Source organism: Monodelphis domestica, chromosome 3 (assembly GCF_027887165.1).
Source record: "Monodelphis domestica isolate mMonDom1 chromosome 3, mMonDom1.pri, whole genome shotgun sequence".
NCBI lineage: Eukaryota > Metazoa > Chordata > Mammalia > Didelphimorphia > Didelphidae > Monodelphis > Monodelphis domestica.
Window position 1 is genome coordinate 490,689,660 of NC_077229.1, and position 21,855 is coordinate 490,711,514.

At 39.8% G+C, this 21,855-nt stretch overlaps 1 protein-coding gene across 10 annotated transcripts in view; it reads left to right on the forward strand.

Annotated features, from left to right (window-relative positions):
- The first annotated feature begins 4,943 nt into the window (after nucleotides 1-4,943).
- The window catches only part of LOC100010026 (ras GTPase-activating-like protein IQGAP2), a 270,208-nt gene continuing 253,296 nt past the window's right edge, over nucleotides 4,944-21,855 (forward strand). For 8 of the 10 annotated variants that reach the window (XR_008917925.1, XR_008917924.1, XR_008917922.1 and 5 more), the window contains exons 1-7: nucleotides 4,946-5,353; nucleotides 5,906-6,066; nucleotides 12,113-12,237; nucleotides 14,795-14,973; nucleotides 16,236-16,323; nucleotides 19,195-19,358; nucleotides 20,213-20,373. Coding sequence is in view for 5 of the 10 variants with exons in the window: in XM_056824762.1 (XP_056680740.1) it covers nucleotides 5,252-5,353; nucleotides 5,906-6,066; nucleotides 12,113-12,237; nucleotides 14,795-14,973; nucleotides 16,236-16,323; nucleotides 19,195-19,358; nucleotides 20,213-20,373 (980 nt within the window). In the remaining 5 variants the exon portion in view is untranslated. Of the gene's footprint in view, nucleotides 5,354-5,905; nucleotides 6,067-12,112; nucleotides 12,238-14,794; nucleotides 14,974-16,235; nucleotides 16,324-19,194; nucleotides 19,359-20,212; nucleotides 20,374-21,855 lie in introns of all 10 variants that reach the window. The other 2 variants (XR_008917926.1, XM_056824763.1) reach the window with 2 other exon arrangements.

A 21,855-nucleotide genomic window follows, 5' to 3' on the forward strand; every position in this document is an offset into this window, starting at 1 on the left:
TCAATGAGGAAATTCAAGAAGCTGAAATTCAAGAAGAAGAAAGTAAGTGCAGTCAGTTTGGTTTTGCAGAATGCTTGCGAATGTCTGTCCTCTGGATAATTCGAGGCTTGACCTTTAGCCAATGGTTTCCTCAATTGTTAACTCCAGTCCTATTTGGGGGTGCGGGGAACTTGTCCTAATGTGTCTTATTACATGATTTTTGTCTTAGTTCATGGAAAGTGAATCAATACAAATATTGGTTGCCAGGCAGCAGAGAGGTAAGGGCTAGGCAAGTGGAGTTCCTTGACTTTCGCAAGGTTAGGAAAAGGTAGGAAAGTATGTGATGCCGGATCTGAATCCAGGGCTTCTCAAGTCCAGGTTCCTCACTCTTATCCACAGCCACTGACCTTCCCCTCTAGATGATATCGAAAGGTGACTTTTTCATGGCAATGACTATAACTTCATCCTCTTGGCCATGGCGCTCTGTTCATCATTTTCATCACAGATGGTGATAGAAATGTACAGGATGCGGGATATTGGACTAAAGTCTTCCTCGGCCGAGGAAACATTCTGGAATAATGAGGAAATATCTAATGTGTGGCTCAGTGCCTAAAGTGCTGACTGCATAGTGAGGAAGGCTGGAGTTCAAGTCATGTCTCAGCTACTGCCTCGTGATATGCCCCTGGGCCAATGATTGAGCCTCTGGCCGAGGTTCCTCCACGCCAATATGGGGGAAATAATAGTAGCTACCTCTCAGGGTTGTGGTCAGGATGAAAGGGAGATGATATTTATGCAGCACCGAGCAGCACAGTGCGTGTCACCTAGTAGGGGCAGAATGTATTCTTGTTCCCTTTCCTTGAATCAGTAACCTTAGATTCCTGCGAGGATCAAAATGGATCAAAATCAGGAGTCTGCATTTCTGGTCCCAGCTATGCCACTAAGGCCTTTGGGACTGTTGGAAAAATGATTTGTTCTCCATGGGCCTCAATTTCTTAATCTGTTTTGGGAGGGTTTTGCAGGACTTTGCAGCTCTCAGGTCCTCTGTGGGATATTTCCAGGTTTATGTTGTTATATTTGCCTTTCCCACCTCTCATCTTTGTAATCAAATCATCCCTGCCCTGGTTTCCCCTTCTTTGACTTGTCAGCAGCCACTCATCATCATTTCTCTCAAGTCGCAGAGGTTGTGAGGCATCCTTTTCCTCTTCTCGTCTCATGCTTTCGCCGTAGTTTTGTTGGCGGACGTCCATGTGCGTCGATGTTTAAGGCTTTGGGCTCTTCTCGAGCTTTGACATGTGCCCTGCTCTCTTGCAATGCTATGTGTCACCTTGTCAGCTGTAGCTGCTCCAAATCTTTTTGGCCCCTTTTGATGGGCAGGTTGCCTGAGACACCATCTTCATCTTTTCATCAAGGATCACTCATCTCTGATATGGTCAGGGTCTTGTAGCCCTGCCTGGTCAGGGTTAGTGCTGATTGACAGTTTTCTGTGAGACAGGACTGAAACGGAATTTGAGCATCTTTTTTTCCTAAACCTTGATGTTGAAAAAGATGGAGAGCCCAATATTGTACGGCTTCGTCATGGGTTGTCTTCTTTTTGTTCTTTTGTAACATGCCCAGCCTCCCGAACCCCGAGGTTGCCCCTTTTAGGCACCACAGGGTTATTTTCCCATTCTTCCATTGCTCAGGAATTTGTGGAATCTGCCAGGCAAATTGCTTGTGTTGCGTAGAGAGCCTAGTGTTGGATTTGGGCAAGAAGACCGTGGGTGAAATCTCGTCTAACATTTCCCTGCATCAAGGCAGCCTCTGATTGAGAGTGGAAAGGGCCCTTATTGGTCAAGCAATTCCACCCCACCCCCAACTCAGGCCAAAAGCTTTGAAATGGCTTGCACAAATACTCTATCGCTTCTGCTTTCCTGTAGCCTCCCTAAATATCCTTGGAGGATCACTCGTTTTTAAGGTCCCTCTCAATTGTTGTCCGCAGCGACAAGAATCCTGGAACTGAGAAGCAGTTTCTATGTCAATTATCAAGGATGAAGCTCAGCTAACATAGGCAGAGCTTTAATTTCCTCTTTGCAACCCATAAGAGCATGTAGATTATTCCTTTTACAGTCATCATCAGCCAAACCAAGAAAACAAGAGGATGTAGGAAAGTGGGAAATGTCGTAATGATGGTAGTTCTTAACAAGCAACAGCCATGAAAGCCATATGGCCTATTGTGTATAGACCACGGCCTCAGATCGTTTTCAGCTATGTAACGCTGAGCACATAATCTCAATATTTGTAGACTTCTGGACCAACAGCTTTGGGGCAGCTAAGGGACTCAGTGGACAGAAAAGGCTTGGAGACAGGAGGTGTGCTGAGTTCCAAGGTGACTGGGGACAGGTCCTAGCTGTGTGACCCTGGTCAATTCTCTTTGCCACAATAACCTAGGCCTTCCCGCTCTTCTGCCTGGCAACTAATACATAGTATTGATTCTCAGACAGAAGGTAAGGGCTCAAAAATGGACACCCCCCAACCGCCGCAGCCCCCCACACACACCCAAGACATTGAATGCAAAGTCATTCTTCTTTAGTTTAATGTGGACAATCATTTAAGGTAAAAGGAGGCCGGCTTTTTTCATCCCAATGTTTCTCTCATTAGCTTTTGTGGCTTTAAAAACAAATGCCTTCTATTCCTCTCCCATGTTCAGTGCATGCTGCAGTCATTGCCATCATTGAAGCCATTAAGAAGGGCATCGCAGAAGAGACTCTTGTAACTCTCAAGAATTCCAAAGCCGCTTTAACTTCTGTGGATGATAACCTGGCTGCGAATTATCAAAAGGAACTTTGGGAAGCCAAGCAGCAGAAAGAAGAGAAGGTACTTTATTCGCTAAGGATTAAACGTAAAACATAGTTAAGGGTGTTCCTGGGTGCTGGAAATAGAACAGTTGTCAGCTGATAAACAGTGACTACCAGGGAGATATTTGAAGTCTTACTTCGTAGTAGGAAACAAGTCAGGGCACAGAGAAGAGGATTTGAAAGTAGATAATGAGGTAAAAGAAGGTCTCAAATGCATGAGGAACTTGCAGTTTTGTCAAAGCTCACCAGAAAAGTACTAGGAGATATGGTTGCAATAGAAAGAATGGGGAGTCCTTTACTTTGCAACAGCTAGAAGCGTGCTGGTGAACCTATGGCTCGTGTGCCAAAGACGGCACCCAGAGACCTCTCCTTGGATGTGGGTGTGGAGGATGCGTCCTCTGCACAGTTGCTTTCCTGCCTCTGAGCTCAGGGTAAACCTTCCCTTTGTCCCCCCTCTGTCTGGGCTTCGGGGCTTTTTGGCTTGGGGAAGATGTTGGTGTATCCCCTCCCGTAGAGCAGAGGCCGCCCACAGCCCTGAAAAGATCTCCACTTTCTTCTGTCCTTCCCTGCCAGGTGGCAGTGTGGGGGGGTGACCTCAGCCACCAAAGGGTAACCAGGCCCCCTCTGGCCCCTGCTCCCACCCCATGGGAATGGCAGCCCAATAGGCAGGCGGGACTGGGTGTAGGGGAAGGTCCCTGGCCTCAGGAGGTAGCTTTCTCCAGGCATGGGCTGGCTGGGTGCTGGCCCCACTCCCAAATGGTGAGTGCAGGGAGCTGGGTCTCTGAGTTGACTACCCTCTGGGCTTGCGCCACCTGCTCAGCCCACGGCCAGGCAGCAGCCCCCTCACTCAGCCAGCCCCCAACGCAGCTGGGTGCAAGGGCAGGTCCCTATGGCTACAGGAGTTGGCTTACCTAGGCTCCAGCCAGCTGGGTGCCCTCATCCCCCCCCAAAGCCCCTCTGTCCAATGCTGGGGAGAGGGATGTGACACATTGTTGCAGTGTGGGCAGGGCAAAGCAGGGGATGGGGATCCGGGCACCAAGTCTGGAGGTGGGGTGGGGAAAGGCACCGCACAGTTCCCAAAAGTGTTTCCAAAAGTTTCCAAAAGACTCAACCATCACTGACCTAGAATCACTGCCCAACCCTAGTTTTCAAGGAATCCCCATGTGCTCCTCATGTTGTTCCTTGAGAAAATTCTCAATCCTCGCTATATTTCTCCTTAAACTTCTTCCTGCATGAAATCACAGGCATCAAAATGTGTACTTCATGCAACAGTTTTTCAGTGATGAGGCTTAAGTTTCCTTCCTTGCCTTCCTCTCCCCCATATGGCCAGAACTTGCATCCAGGATTCGTTCTGTTCCCCCGAAAGCACCAGATCATGCCTGCCTCCCATGATTAGATTTTTCTAGTTGGGATTGATGTGGGTGATAAAAGTCTCAGCTTTGTAGAATAAGCCCAGGCTATGAGCTCTGAGAGGATGATTACAAGAGAAAAGTACCTCTCTGTAGAACTTTCTCTCCAAGTTGTATTGGAGGAGTGGCCAAGCAGTCCAGCATCTTTGCCAACAACATCCCAAATAGAAGCGTGCAGAACTAGACAGGAGAAACAATGGAAGGAGAAAAGAAATGTGGTTTTACAAACACTGTTCAACAAGAACCAAAATGCATTTTGATTCTGTATCTATCGAGCCCATGTTGGACGTGAGAATCGGTGGCCCATTGGGAAAGGTATTCCCTGAAGGACTGAACTCTTGAAAGCCTGTTTGTTTTTGGGCTGCAACCATTGAAGTTGTTGTTTTTTCAGTATATCCTTTCTGAGGAGGAAAGAGATGAAAGGGAGGAGCTCCTGACCCAAGTTGAAATCCAAGGGAGCATCAACAAAATCAACAGTAAGTGATGTCATTTTGTGAAGGAAGTGCGAGGTGATAGTCTTTTGTTCCCTCAAGTCCCCTGAAGTTGTGTGGCATCCTTTTCCTCTTTCTGCCTTATGCTTTTGACATTGTTTTTGTGGAGGACTTTCGTGCGAGTCCATTCATGAGGCTCGGGGGCTTCTCATGGTTTGAAACCTCCCCAACTCCCATGGGATGAAATCTGTGACCTTGTCCACTGTAGCTGCTCCGCAACTATTTGGCCCCTTTTGTTGTGCCGGAAGGCTGAGACACGCCATCTGCCCCTTTCCATCAAGGATCATTCATCTCTGATGTGGTCTAGGTATTGTAGACCTCTCCGTGGTCAGGGTAAGTGGTGATTGGCTAGGCTGGTGCTGCCCGGAAGAGTAGTGATCCTTAAACCCCCAATCCCTGAGCGATTCAAGGGGAAACACCAGCAAGTACATAAAGTGTGATTCTGACTGCCATCTGACTGCCTCCTTGTCCTCCAGGGCTCGCTGCTGTCGATGAGATCAATGCTGTGATTCGGGAAGGTCATCCCAGTAACACCGTGATGGCACTCATGAAACCTGAGGCCCAGCTCCCGACCGTCCATCCCTTTGCTGCTGTTCTGTATCAGGATGAACTGTTCAACCTTCAGAAACAGAGCTCTTTGGTAAGTGCAGGAGGTCTGTGGCTGCATGAGTGACTCGGAGGCTGGAGCATTGCTTGGGAAGGGCAGAATCCACTTGAAAATGAGGTGTTGCTCTACCTTAAAACTTTAAGGCCCTGTGCAACCTCACTTAGCTTACTTTTAGCCCCTTTGCCTAGCCCTTACCATGCTTTTATCTTGGAACCTATGCACTGTAGTGATTTGAAAACAGAAGGTAAAGGATAAAAAAAAGCTATCTCAATCTCAATCTGTATCTAAAACAGTAGCACTGCTCCACATCACATTATCCCACGTGGCCCTAATAATCAGCTGTTTTACAAACTGTATCAGTCTGTATTACAGACTACCTTGTTATTCCATGTTATCCATCCTTGTTCTTCTTATCCACTTGATACACTTATTGAATTTGTTTTCTCCAGTTTTACCATGGCCCTCTTGGCAGAAATTTGTTTAATGGAGGTTTTGGTTTTTGGTTTGGATTTTTAAATTTTTTTTAAAATGATGTTTTGTGCAATGCTGTGACAATTCTCCTCACTGGAATATGTTTTCCCCCAGAACTACCTGTCCCACAGGGAGCTGTCCACAACAGTAGAAATGGTGTCAGGTGTTGCTTTGCTAAACCAGGCATTAGAAACAGAAGATCTTCTGTCCATACAGAATCATCTCCAAAATCCCTCAATAGGCTTCAATAACCTGGATGAAGAACACTTGGAACGGTAAGGGATCCCTCATTCCTTTCAGCTCTTTGTCAGTGGTACCGGTGCACATAAGAGTTGAGTATTTCCTGTCTCCAATCTCTTTAACCTTCCAGTAATATACTGTTCTCCCCCCTCCCGCCTTGAGCTTCTTTGTGGCATATAAATTTACCCCTTTTTGTTTCTTTTCTCATTTCTTTTAGTATTAACCTCTTTTTTAGCTCTAGTTGTGTGTATATATATATATATATATAATGTATGCATACATATATCTATATACCTATTTATGTTTTGTTATTTCATCCTATACAGTATGTCACTGTTCCCTCTCTGTGTAATTCTTCTAGCTGCCCAGGTGATAATATCAGTTTTTAAGAGTTACCAATGACCTTTTTTCTTATAGGAATACATATCATTTTAACTTATTGAATCTCTTTTAAAAGGGTTTGTTTTTTTTGTTTTTGTTTTTGTTTTTTCCCTCTTTTTAAATTACCTTTTGATGGTGATCTTGAGTTCTGTGCTTGGACATCAAGTTTTCTGTTCATGTCTGGTCTTTTCTTTACAAATTCTTTTTTTTTTTTTAATATATTTTATTTGATCATTTCCAAGCATTATTCGTTAAAGATATAGATCATTTTCTTTTCCTCCCCCCACCCCCCATAGCCGACGCATAAGTCCACTGGGCATTAGATGTTTTCTTGATTTGAACCCATTGCTTTGTTGATATTATTTGCATTAGAGTGTTCATTTAGAGTCTATCCTCTGTCATGTCCCCTCAACCTCTGTATTCAGGCAGTTGCTTTTTCTCGGTGTTTCCACTCCCATAGTTTATCCTTTGCTTATGAATGGTGTTTTTTTCTCCTAGATCCCTGCAAATTGTTCAGGGACATTACACCACCATTTATGGAGAAGTCCATTACATTCGATTATACCACAGTGTATTAGTCTCTGTGTACAATGTTCTCCTGGTTCTGTTCCTCTCGCTCTGCATCACTTCTTGGAGGTTGTTCCAGTCTCCATGGAACTCCTCCACTTTATTATTCCTTTTAGCACAATAGTATTCCATCACCAACATATACCACAGTTTGTTCAGCCATTCCCCAATTGATGGGCATCCCCTCGTTTTCCAGTTTTTGGCCACCACAAAGAGCGCAGCTATGAATAGTTTTGTACAAGTCTTTTTGTCCATTATCTCTTTGGGGTACAGAACCAGCAGTGCTATGGCTGGGTCAAAGGGTAGATATTCTTTTGTCGCCCTTTGGGCATAGTTCCAAATTGCCCTCCAGAATGGTTGGATCAGTTCACAGCTCCACCAGCAATGAATTAATGTCCCTACTTTGCCACATCCCCTCCAGCATTCATTACTTTCCTTTGCTGTTATGTTAGCCAATCTGCTAGGTGTGAGGTGATACCTCAGAGTTGTTTTGATTTGCATCTCTCTGATTATAAGAGATGTAGAACACTTCTTCATGTGCTTGTTAATAGTTTTGATTTCTTTATCTGAGAACTGCCTATCCATTTCCCTTGCCCATTTATCAATTGGAGAATGGCTTGATTTTTTGTACAATTGATTTAGCTCATTATAAATATGAGTAATTAAACCTTTGTCAGAGGTTTCTATGAAGATTTTTTCCCAATTTGTTGTTTCCCTTCTGATTTTAGTTATATTGGTTTTGTTTGTACAAAAGCTTTTTAGTTTGATGTAGTCAAAATTATTTATTTTACATTTTGTGATTCTTTCTATATCTTGCTTGGTTTTAAAGCCTTTCCCCTCCCAAAGGTCTGACATGTATACTATTCTGTGTTTACCCAATTTACTTATGGTTTCCTTCTTTATGTTTAAGTCACTCACCCATTTTGAATTTATCTTGGTGTAGGGTGTGAGGTGTTGATCTATTCCTAGTCTCTCCCACAGCTGTCTTCCAATTTTCCCAGCAGTTTTTATTGAATAGTGGATTTTTGTCCCCAAAGCTGGGATCTTTGGGTTTATCGTATACTGTCTTGCTGAGGTCGCTTTCCCCCAGTCTATTCCACTGATCTTCCTTTCTGTTTCTTAGCCAGTACCAAATTGTTTTGATGACTGCTGCTTTGTAATATAGTTTTAGGTCAGGGACTGCAAGGCCCCCATCATATGTGGTTTTTTTTCATTATTTCCCTGGATATCCTTGATCTTTTGTTCTTCCAAATGAACTTTGTTATGTTTTTTTCTAAATCAGTGAAGAAGTATTTTAGTAGTTCAATGGGTATGGCACTAAATAGATAAATAAGTTTGGGTAGGATGGTCATTTTTATTATATTGGCTCATCCTATCCATGAGCAGTTAATGTTTTTCCATTTGTTCAAGTCTAGTTTTAGTTGTGTGGCGAGTGTTTTGTAGTTGTGTTCATATAGTTCCTGTGTTTGTCTTGGGAGGTAGATTCCTAGGTATTTTATTTTGTCTAAGGTGATTTTGAATGGGATTTCTCTTTCTAGTTTTTGCTGCTGAGCTGTGTTGGAGATGTATAGAAATGCTGATGACTTATGCGGGTTTATTTTGTATCCTGCAACTTTGCTAAAGTTGTTGATGATTTCAATTAGCTTTTTGGTTGAATCTCTAGGATTCTTTAAGTAGACCATCATGTCATCCGCAAAGAGTGATAACTTGGTCTCCTCCTTGCCTATTTTGATGCCTTCAATTCCTTTATCTTCTCTAATTGCTACTGCTAGTGTTTCTAGTACAATGTCAAATAGTAGAGGTGATAATGGGCATCCTTGTTTCACTCCTGATCTTATTGGGAATGCATCTAGTTTATCCCCATTGCAGATGATATTAGCTGTTGGTTTTAGATATATACTGTTTATTATTTTTAGGAATGACCCTTCTATTCCTATGCTTTCTAGTGTTTTTAATAGGAATGGGTGTTGTATTTTATCAAAGGCTTTTTCTTTGTCTATTGAGATAATCATGTGGTTCTTGCTGGTTGTTTGCTTGTTGATGTGGTCAATTATGTGGATGGTTTTCCTAATGTTGAACCAGCCCTGCATCCCTGGTATGAATCCTACTTGATCATGGTGAATGATCCTTCTGATCACTTGCTGGAGTCTTTTTGCTAGTATCCTATTTAAGATTTTTGCATCTATATTCATTAGGGAGATTGGCCTATAGTTTTCTTTCTCTGTTTTTGACCTGCCTGGTTTTGAAATCAGTACCATGTTTGTGTCGTAAAAGGAGTTTGGTAGAACTCCCTCTTTGCTTATTATGTCAAATAGTTTGTATAATATTGGGATTAACTGTTCTCTGAATGTTTGATAGAATTCACTGGTGAATCCATCAGGCCCTGGGGATTTTTTCTTAGGAAGTTCTTTGATGGCTTGGTGGATTTCATTTTCTGATATGGGATTATTTAAGAATTCTATTTCCTCTTCTGTTAGTCTAGGCAGTTTGTATTTTTGTATATATTCATCCATTTCTCCTAAATTGGTGTATTTATTGCCATATAATTGGGCAAAGTAATTTCTAATGATTGCCTTAATTTCATCTTCATCGGAGGTGCTGTCCCCCTTTTCATCTTTAATGCTGTGAATTTGCTTTTCTTCCTTCCTTTTTTTAATTAGATTGACCAGTACTTTGTCTATTTTGTTTGTTTTTTCAAAGTACCAGCTTCTTGTCTTATTTATTAAATCAATAGTTCTATCACTTTCGATTTTATTAATTTCTCCCTTAATTTTTAGGATTTCTAGTTTGGTTTTCTGCTGGGGGTTTTTAATTTGAACGCTTTTGAGTTTTTTCATTTGCATTTCCAATTGATTGATCTCTGCTCTCCCTTGTTTGTTAATATAAGCATTCGAGGGATATGAATTTACCTCTGATTACCGCTTTGGATGCATCCCAAAAGGTTTGAAAGGATGTTTTGCCATTGTCATTTTTAATTGTTTCTATGATTTCTTCTTTAACTAAACGGTTTTGGAGTATCATATTGTTTAATTTCCAATTGTTTTAGATTTGGTTTTCCATGTACCATTACTAATCATTATTTTTATTGCCTTGTGATCTGAGAAGGCTGCATTCATTATTTCTGCTTTTCTGCATTTGTGTGCTATGTTTCTGTGACCTAGTGTATGGTCAATTTTTGTGAATGTGCCATGTGGTGCTGAGAAGAAGGTGTATTCCTTTTTATCCCTATTTATTTTTCTCCATATGTCTATTAATTCTAATTTTTCTAAGATTTCATTCACTTCTTTTACCTCTTTCTTATTTATTTTTTGATTTGATTTATCTAAATTTGATAATGGTTGGTTTAAGTCTCCCACTAGTATGGTTTTATTGTCTATTTCTTCCTTCAATTCTCCTAGTTTCTCCATTAGAAATTTGGGTGCTATATTATTTGGTGCATACATGTTGATTAATGATATTTCCTCATTGTCTAGAGTCCCTTTTAACAAAATATAATTACCTTCCCTATGGTAATTAGATTTTTTTAAAGATGAATTTTAGAATAATTGAACTTGATGCATGTGAGAAATATGAAAATGCTTTATAAATTGCAAAGATAGATAGATGAGAGAGACAAAAAAGAGAGGAGAAAGAGATTGGGATAATGAAGGGGAGGAAGAGATAGATCAAAGGAGGGAGACAAAGGGAGGAGGGTGAGAAAGAGAGAAGATTTATTAAGTGCTCAATTCATGCCAGACCCCCCCCTAATTCTGATATTTTTAAATAAAAGCAAAAAATAAATAATGCCTACCCAACCCCCCACCCAGTTTGAAGGATCTTACATTCAAATGAGCAGGGCCAATATCAGTGTACCAAACAAAGCTGAACAGGGAGTCGAGGGGAGGAAGGGAATAGAAAAATCTGAAAAGACAGGAGCTGTTCTTGGAGGGAAATGAGAATACATGTTGGGAGACCTTTCTTAAATGGTTCCGGGGAAGGGGAGGGAGAAGCTCATTTTCTCAAATGAGAGGACCACAGGGGTGTACAGAATACTCTTTCCCCTCCTGGAGTCTAGCAAGTGATTTTTCTGTAACTTGTAACATGTAACTTAGCTTTCCATGGAGAAGTTACAAGCAGAGACTGAAACCTTGGTAACAAAGATAGTATTTGTCAAAAGTGAGTTTTGAATCCAGGTCTGTCGATCATCCCCACTTTCATATCCCACAAACATCTTCATCTCATATATAAAAAGAAATTACTTTGTACCCATTTCCAGCCCCCAAACCCACTGACTCCTCTAACTTCTTTGGTTTTTTTTTTGTCTGCAGTCATCACTATCCTTTTAGTCTCAGATTTCTTCATTCTTCACTTTCCACTCTCTCTCACCCCAACCCCATTTCCCCCCCCACTACAACATAAAGTTAGTTGCCATGACCTTTTAATTAAACATTTTCTTAAAAACATTGGACTGAAATGTTTAACTAAATGTAATTGATAAGTATTTAAATTAATTCAATGATGCTACTAGAATTTCAGTAAAATTTAAACACTGAACCTAGATTCAGTCAGACCTGAGTTCAGATTCATCCTTAGAAGCTTATTAGCTAAGTGACCTTGGTCAAATCACTTCCCCTATGCTTCAGGATTCTAATTTGTAAAGTAGTTACCATCATAATACACTGTCTCCCGGGGCTTTTGTAAGGATCAAATGATGTAATTTCTAAACAGTGCTTTACCAATATTTAATCAATTTATTCAAGTTTTATAGATAAGTGATTATTAATAACACTTTCAAGTTTTAATGTTTCAGTTGTGAAATTTTGTGCATTCTACATTCCCAGCATCTCATAGATCTATAGTCAATCGATATGACTACCACCCTTTATCAGCTCTCCCTTAAACAATAGCAATAAATTCTTTTTTTCTTTTTTCTTTTTTTTTTTAATTCCTTACCTTCTGTGAGTTCGATGGCAGAAGAACAAGGGCCATGCTACTGGGGCTATGATTTAACCCTGCTATCTCCCTTTTCTAATATCACTTTGCTTCCAATATGTAGCTCTCCCAGTGTCTGTCCTGTTTAAGCAATTTGGTAAGAAGTCAACTGAAAAGGAAATTTAAAGATAATGGATGTTTGGTGACTTTTGTCTTCCCCAGGTACGCTAGCAGGCTCATGTCCATCAAAAGAGAAGCCTCATCTCAAGGACAGGATAACCTGAGCCAGGATGAAATCCAGAATCATATTGATATCATTTATGTGGAAATTGAAAAAGAAAAAGCAAGTAAGTGCAGTCAGTTTGGTTCTTCAGAATGGCTGAGAATGTCGGTATTGTGGATAATTAATGGTTTGACTTTTACCTTTTGTCAGGAAAATTGTTCTAATATTTATTACATGATTTTTGTCTTAGCAAATTGAAAGAGAATTAAGTCAAGTCTTGTTTTCAAAACAGAAGAGAAGTAAGGGCTAGGCAAGTGGAATTAAATGACTTTCCCAGGGTCACCCATTTAGGCCTATGAGAGGCCAAATCTTAATCCTGGGCTTCTCAACTCCAGGTTTGACACTCTTACGCACAACCACCTACCTTTCCTTCTAGATGATACCTAAAGGTGCCTTTTACATGGCAATGCATATAACAAAACTTTCTTGACCATAGCGCTCTGATCATCATTATGATCACTGATAATGATGGAAATGTAAAGGATGCAGGATATTGGACTAAACATTTCATTAGCTAAGGAAACATTCTCAAATAATGAGGAAATATCTAATGTGACTCAGTGTCTAAAGTGCTGACACCATAGTGAGGAAAGCTTGAGTTCAAGTCATATCTCAGCTACTGACTCATTGAATGACCCTGGGCCTATGATTGAGCCTCTGGCCGAGGTTCCTCCACCCCAATATGGGGGAAATAATAGTAGCTACCTCTCAGGGTTGTGGTAAGGATGAAAGGAAATGATATTTATGCAGCACTGAGCAACACAGTCCATGTCACCCAGGAGGTGCAGAATTCATCCTTGTTCCCTTTCCTTGAGTAAGTAAGTTGCTGATACCTTCTTAGATTCCTGTGAGTTGCAAAAGGGATAAAAATCAGGAGTATGGATTTCTCATCCCAGCTACACTACTTAGGCCTTTGGGACTATTGTAAAAATGATTTTTTTCTCCATGGGCCTCAATTTCTTAATTGGTATCCTGAGGATTTTGCAGGAGATAATCTCTCAGCCCCTCTGTGGGATATTCCAAGATTATTTTCTTCTATTTGCCACTGCCACCTCTCATCCTTGCTATTGTCCCTGCCTTGGTTTCCCCTTCTTTGACTTCTCACCAGCAACTCATCTTAATCTCTCTTAAGTTGCAGACGTTGTGAGGCATCCTTTTCCTATTCTCATCTTATGCTTTTGACATTGTTTTCTTGGTGGTCGTCCATGTCAGTCGATTTTTAAGGCTTGTTGGGCTTCTCATGCTTTGAAATGTCCCAAACTCTCTTGAAATGATATCTGTGATTTAGTCAACTATAACTACTCCAAATCTTTTTGCACACTTTTGATGGGCAGGAAGCCTGGGACTCCATCTTTATCTTTTCATCAAGGATCATTCACCTGGTCCTGGGTAAGTGGTAATTGGCAGCTTTCTGCATGAGAGGACTATAAGAGAATTTGAGCAGCTTTATTTCCTAAATATTGATGTTGAAAAATATGGAGAGCCCAATATCATACTGCTTCATTATTTCTCTTATTTTTGTTCTTTTGTTATTTTTCTAAAAAAAATTTCCCCTTTTCAGCAACACAGATCTATTTTAACATTTTTCCATTCTTAAGGAATTTTGGGAATCTGCCATGAAATTGCTTGTATTGTATACATACCTCAGTGTTGGATTTGGACAGGAAGACCTCACCTGAAATCTCCTCTAACATAAAGGCAGGCTCTGATTTACAGTTGAAAAGGACCCTATTGGTCAAGAAATTCCACCGCACCCCCAACTCAAGCCTAAAGCATGTAACTGGTTTGGACAAATACTCTATAGCTTCTGTTTTCCTGTAACCTACCTAAATATCCTCAGGGTATCAATCATTTTTAAGGTCCCACTCAATTATTGTTGAGTTGAAAAAATCCTAGAATTGAGAAGCAATTTCTATGTAAATTATAAAGTAGTAGCCTTAGGTAAACTAGCCAGAGCCTTAATTTTGGTTTTTAAACTAATGAGATTATGTAAATTTTTTATTTTACTATTAAGTGTATTTTACATTCATCACCAGAATCAGATTAAATATAAGGATTTTTAGGTAAGTGTGAGATGTCATAATTATTGTAGTTCTTAAAAACCAACAGCCTTAAAAGTAATATATCATTGTGTATAGACCAATTGGTTTGGAGTCTAGAAAACTAGATTTTTAGTACTGCCTCACATAGTTTTCAGTTATGTTACCCTGAGGACATAGTCACAATATTTGTAGACCTCTTCACCAATAAAACACATTAAGGGCAACTAAGTGTCTCTGGATAGAAAAGGCTTGGAGACAGAAAATCCCAAGTTCAAATGTGACCTTGGACAAGTGTTAGCTGTGTGACTCTGGTCTAGTCACTTAGCCACAATTGGCTAGCCCTTAACTGATCTTCTGTCTTGGAGTTCATACATAGTATCAAGTCTAAGATGGAAGTTAAGGGCTTAAAGACACACACACACACACACACATACACATACACAGAAGCAAAATAGTCATCATTTATTTTTATCCAGGTTATAATTTAAGGTAAAACAGGGTAGACTTTTATCATGACAACATTTCTCTTATTTGCTTTTGTTGCTTAAAAAATGTTTTCTATTCCTCTCCAATATTCAGTGATTGCTGCAGTCATAGCAATTAATCAAGCCATTAAGAAGGGCATCTCAAAGCAGACTCTTATATCTCTGAAGAATCCAAAAGCTGTTTTAACTTCTGTCAATGGTGTCTTTGCTGAGAATTATCAAAAGGAACTTTGGGAAGCCAAGCAGAGAAAAGAAGAGAGTGCAAAAGTGAAGGTACTTCATTAGATAATGAGAAAATGTAAAAAAAAAATGTTAACTGTGTTCCTCGATGTTGGAAATACAATAGAGTTGTCACCCGAAAAAAAGTGACTAAAAGGGAAATATTTGAAGTATTACTTATCAATAAAAAAGAAACCAGGGCACAAACAATAAAATTTGAAAGTACATAATGAGGTAAAAGACTTTGAATTCAAATCCCCCAAATGCATGAGGAACGTTCAGTTTTATGGAAGCTCACCAGAAAAGTACTAGGAGATATGGTTCAAATAGAAAGGATAGGGACTCCTTTACTTTGAAAGAGCTAGACCCGTGATGGTGAACCTATGGCATTTGTGCCAAAGGGAGGACACAGAGACCTCTCTGTAGGCATGGGGGTGGTGTGTGTTCCCTGTTGAGCACTTACTCCCTGCCCTGAAAAGAGTACTTAGGACAGGCCTTCCCTTTGTCCCTTCCCTGTCTGGGACTTCTCCAGTTGCAGGGGTTGGTTATGTCCCTGAACCCCCTAACTCCAATGCAGGGAGTGGGACATAGGCACCAAGTCTAGAGGAGGGGGGAGGCACCCCACAGGTCTCTAAAGCATTTCAAAAGGTTCACCATCACTGACCTAGAATCACTTCCCAACCCTAGTTTTCAAGGAATCTCCATGTTCCTCATGTTGTTCTTTGAGAAAATCTCAATCCTATTTATATTTTTTTCCTTAAAGTTCTTCCATATGAAATCACAGGAATCAAAATGTGTACTTCATGCAACAGTTTTTCAATCCCCTCACCCACATGACCAGAACTTTTGTCCAGGATTTATTCTGCACACTTGGAAGCAGCAGTGTTTACAACTTCATGCCTCCCATGTTTAGCTTATTCTAATCTAGATTCATCTGGGTAATGGAATTTTCAGCTTTTTATAATAAGCCTGGTCTATAAGCTCTGAGATGATGATTGCAAGAGAAAAGTATCTCTCTGTAGAGCTTTCTCTCCAAGTTGTATTGGAGGAGTGGCCAAGCAGTCCAGCATCTTTGCCAACAACATCCCAAATAGAATCGTGAAGAATTAAGACACAACAAACAATTGAAGGACAAACTAAATGTGGTCTTACAAATATTAAAACAACAGTAACAAAAATGAATTTTGATTCTGTATCAAGTGCCCATATTTAGCATGAGAGTCAGTGCTACATTTAGAAAGATATTTCCTTAAGGACTTAAGTCTTTAAAACCTGTTTGCTTTTGGGGGGCAATCAGTGAAGATGTTGTTTTTCAGAATATCCTTCTTTCTGAAGAAGAAAGAGATCCATATGAGGAGCTCCTGACCCAAGTAGAAATCCAAGGGAGCATCAATAAAATCAACAGTAAGTGATGTCATTTTGTAAAGGAAGTGCCTTATATTTTCTAGGTGATAGCCTAAAATAGAAGAAAGTTGAAAACAGATCTCTTGTCCAATTGTATTTCTTTAATGAAGAATAATATAGAAAAGGTTAATATTGCTAATGAGATTAGATGAGTGTCTGACTATTTTTCATTAAGCTTTTAGGGGTCCATAGAATTTTTCGCTCCTCAACTTTTAAAGTCCCTCTCTAGCCAATATAATTTTTTAGTAGTCAGTTTTATCACACCACTCCCAATTGTGAATACCTACAATGGGACTTTGAATTTTGTTGTGGTTTCTACTTTTTTTTCTGAATCTTTTTATTGACTTCATGCTTCAAAATAATTTGTTTTACTCTTTTGATGCTTTGGAATTTTCTTGGATTTCTCTTTGGTTTTCTTTTTTGAATCCTTTGACTTCATGATTTGAACTTAAATCATTTTTGGATGGAGAAAGAGCCGACAGATCCTTGCCCAGTATAATTGAAGTGGTGCACTTCATAAAGAAAGTCCGGACACCCAGAAGTTCAAATTAATGGAACCAATATTTATTTATTACTGGCCACTTGATTGGTCTGAAATTACAATGCAGTTTTTATAAGGTTCAAGACACAAAGCCAACAGTTAATGAGATATAACCTTGATGGAGGAATCAAACCGTATCATCTAGAAGCTATATTCTTCAGTGGTGTGGAGTATAGGACATTCCATTTTATCTCTTATCCTAAGTTGGCTGCAGTAAGGGAGTTATTTTCTCATGGATCATGACTGTTATGTTGTTTTGGTTCTGAGCTGACTGACCATCACAGGAAAGTTTTCCCCAGGGAAAAACAGGTTTTCTGGTCAATGACTTAGTTTGCCTCTTCATAATATCATGGTGTTCTACTGGGAAAATGAGAACCGATCCTTTATTTCCTGCCTCCCCACCCCAAAAAGCTGAAAGTATGTAAGAATTGTTTTCTTTCAGTCTGCATGGCTTTAGTCCAAGTCAGTGATACTGTTGAAAGGCAAGAGGAAGAAGTGCTGATGCCAAGTTTGCATCCTACAGTACTGAACTCTTCTGGATTCATGCAGCTCAATTCCTCATGGTACCTAGAAAAGGGGTGTGACTCTAAGGAACATAAAACTCAGTTAATTCATATAAGCATTTGTTAGTTTGGATCCTCCACCTGCATTTTTCTCCCTGCTAATACAATTCATTTCATCCTGAACTCTAATAGAGACAGTACAGAATTTTATTTGGACTCAACCCAAGTGAATCCAAATTGATGATGTATCCCAAAGCCTCAGCAGACCCCAGTGTACCCTTTATGCTACCTTTGGATGAGTCTTGAGGACTTGTATTGTGGTTTTTCATTGTTTTAAAGCCCAAGATCAATGCACGCATGTCAGCATAACTGCAATGCTTTGCTATTAAAATGGTACTTTCACAGAAAATTACAAAAGTTTAGACATCAAAATGAAGGAATTTTTTTTGCAATTTTTATTTAATTAGTCAATTTAGAACATTATTCCTTGGTTACAAGAATCATATTCTTTCCCTCCCTCCCCTCCTCCCCACCCCTTCCAGTAGCTGATGCACAATTCCACTGGGTTTTACATGTGCCCGTGATCAAAACCTAAGGAATTTTATGTATAATTCCATATTGCTGATTTAAACAAAAAATGATTACCATAATAAGAAAGATAATCTAGTCAGTTCTGGTTTTAAATGTGTGCAAATAATATAAAAATTGTGAAAATATACACATTTTTATTTTTACCTTAAAATGACACTTTGTAGAACCCAGAGATATAAAAGTGTTCTAAGAAAATGAAAGCAAAATGTTTTGAGAAATGTCTATTTCAGTCAGTCCAAAGGCTTACATTAACACTTACTATGTGCCAGGCACCTTGTTTAGCACTTGAAACATGAAAAAAAAAAAGACGGAAAAAACATGTTTACAGCTCTGTTTATAATCCCCATGTCATAAATTGTACACTTATTCAATCCCACTAATATATTAGACATTTACATGATTTTGTGCCTATTCTAAAATAATGTAATTAATTAAATTAATAGTTTAATGACATTTGGCTTGGAGAACAGTAGAGAATATATCAAATACTACAAAATTAATAAGAAAACAGGAAAAAGATATTTTGTACTCCTGTTCAGTTTCAGAGACAAGATTCTTCAAGCCTCGAAGAGTCAGGTTTGATATCATATACAAGATGAAACATGAGACTGTACATTGAAAAGGAAGTGTCTAGGCACTTGTGCTTTGAATACCAATTCAAACAATAAAAATAGACTGGTAGGCTGTGAAATGAGCACCTAAATAAAGAGGTATTTGTCCAAATCAAAATAAACAATGAAATGGTAAAGAAAGAAGCAGATATTTGAAAGAAGAAAAAAATAACAAAGTTTTATTTTAAAGTTAAAATTTAGATATAGAAAAAGTATTGATACCTTTTACAATTTTTTGATCATTTGTACACTAAAAAATAAAAGTTGCTGCAACTAAGGTATCTGTCATTGAAAATTAGATAGATAGATAGATAGATAGATAGATAGATAGATAGATAGATAGATAGATAGATATCTTCAAGATAGAGCCCTTTTCATAATACCTGTTCTGGTATTCCTTTGATAATATAAAAGAGTGTGTGGAATTAGCTGATCTATGATTCCTGTTGAAAATTAATGAGACCTTCCATGTGTAGCACCACATAATATGATCTAGCCACAAAGACTAGACTGGTTTTCCCTCTAAGAAGAGTGATCTTTAAGCCCAATCACTAAGAGATACAATGGGAAACAACATGAGTAAATAAAATGATTTTCTGACTGCCATGACATCCTGCTCCTCCAGGGCTTATTGCTATCAATCAAATCAATGCTGTGATTCGAGAAGGTCATCCCAGTAACACCGTGATGGCACTCATGAAACCTGAGGCCCAGCTCCCGACCGTCCATCCCTTTGCTGCTGTTCTGTATCAGGATGAACTGTTCAACCTTCAGAAACGGAGCTCTTTGGTAAGTCCAGGAGGTCTCTGGCTGCATGAGTGACTCAGAGACTGGAGCATTGCTTGAGAAGGGCAGAATCCACTTGAAAATGAGGTGTTGCTCTGAGATCATGGCAGAAGGGGAAGAAAGCTGCTGGGACTTTGCGGCCATCCATAGGATCTAGTTGCCCTTCACTTACAGTAATGATTCCCTAGGAAGCATAGGCACTGCATCGTCCGGATTCCCATGATGGGTGGTCCTGTGGATGGATTATTATACCGGGAGTCATGCAGATTTCAGTTCCTGTGTGGCCTCAGACCCTTCCTACCTGTATGACCTTGGGAAAGCCACATTTTAATCTCTCTTTTCCTCAGTTTGCACAGCTATAAAATGAGGATGAAAAAAAGTATATGATTTTCAGGGTTGTTGTCATCCTGGATAAGTTACTTAACCATCTGTGCTCTAGGCAACTCTCTTTGTCCATAAATTGTGGAGAATTTCCCAACTATTTTTCCACCTTGGAAGCAATACACCATATTGATTCTAAAATAGAAGGTAAGGGATTGAAAAAAGCTTTCTGAACCTTTAAGTGCTGTATCTAAATTAATATCACTACTCCATGTAACATTATTCTAGGTGGCCATCATAATAACCTTGTAAAAATATCAACTTTTGGTATTATTATGGACTACATAGTTATTTTTTCTTATCCATCATTGTTATTTTTGTTATATACCATTATTCCTATTCATTTTGTTTACTAGAGTTTTGACCATGACACCAGTGGCAGAAATGTGCTTAATGAAGTTTTTTTTTTCATTTTTTTTATGATACTTTGTGTAATGCTCTGAAAATTCTCCACATTGACATGTGTTTCCCAAAAGAACTACCTGGCCCATGAGGAGCTCTCTATCACATTAGAAATGTTGTCAGCTGTCACATTACTCAACAAGGCATTGGAAACTGAGGATCTTGTATCGATACAAAATCATCTCCACAATCCCTCAATAGACTTCAATAGCCTCGATGAACAGTACTTCGAACGGTAAGGGATCCCTCATTCCTTTTACCTCTTTATAAATGGTTGGGGTGAGATTCTGGAATCAATTAATCCAGGAACCTCCAATCTCAAGGATGGAATCCATCCTGTCAAGCCCCTTTCGAAATGTTTTGTTTCCTGATCAGCCATATTTTGTAAGTAATCATGAAGAGCTAAAAATGTATGTTGTCTTTAGCCTATTTCCTTTTTCGAAAAAGTGGACTTGTTTTCATTCAACTAAGTGTAATTTAAGGGAAGCTGCCACCATAATATACACATTTCACATCCTTTCATGTAAACTTGCTATCTGGGGCCTTCTGTCAATTAAGAGAGGTCCAGTAACACGCTCAAGAAGAAGTCAGCAGGACCTCCATTTGCAACCTCTATGCCCTGCGTGAGCCAGACCAAGTTGAGCTCTCAGTGTCTAAGGCAACTCTCTGCACTGATCTGATAACTTTCAGCACCTTATATCATCCCAACCATCTGTCCCATCACCTGCTCTAATAGGGGGGAAAGCAGACATTGAGAAGAGGGGGCTTCCTTTTGCTATTTCCTTGGGACAGTCCTGAACAGGGTCCTAGCTGGCACATGCCAATGTTCAGCTGCTGTTCCTTTCATTTGATGCTGCCAGAACTCACTCCTGGACAGCAAAGGCACTGGAGCCATTAGTGCAGGATGGATGGAAGTTCTAAACCAAAGTGAAAAGTTTGAGAAACATTCCTGAATGAAGGAGAGGGCAAGCCCAAGACACTTTTCAGTCAGGTTCTATAGGCTTTTCCTCATTTGTGTTGGTGATCACCAGAGGGGAGATATTGCTGATCCTCTCCCAGTTTTAATGTGTGATGAAATTCCCCATCTCATCCCCCCACACCGCCCAACCTGAAATTAAGCAAAGGGTCTAGAGAGGAAAGATATGTTAGAGGTCAGCTAACCCAGCCACCTCTTTAACACAGAAGGAAACTGAGGCTTAAATAGGTTTATTTGGCTTTGTCTGTGGTCCCATGGATAGTCAATGGTAGTTTAAAGATTAAAAAAAAAAAAAAACCTTTATCTTACATTTTAGGATCTGTATTATGCTTTGGTTCTGAGGCAAAAGAACAGTAAGAGCTAGAGAATGCAGGCAAAGAGACTTGTCCGGGGTTAGGCAGCTATCAAGTGTCTGGGGTCCTCTTTGAATTGAAGACCTCCCCTCTCTCAGCCTGACTCTCAATACTGCAAGCCACCTAGAGTCAGGATATTCATCCAGCTCTTCTGACTCCAAATTCCATAATCAGAAGGATATGGAAACCAACTCTGTGCAGAGAACCATGGCTTGTTGACTGGGATAAAGATAAACCTTTCAGTTATAGGACCATTTTTGCCTTCCTGGCCTTGACAGTCTAAGAGAGGGATTTGTCAGGTACTCTTTTAAAGAGAGAAAATCCTTTTCAGTTGTCAAATCTGGTGCATTTTACTTGCCCAGCATCTCTCAGATCGCCAGTCCATTGA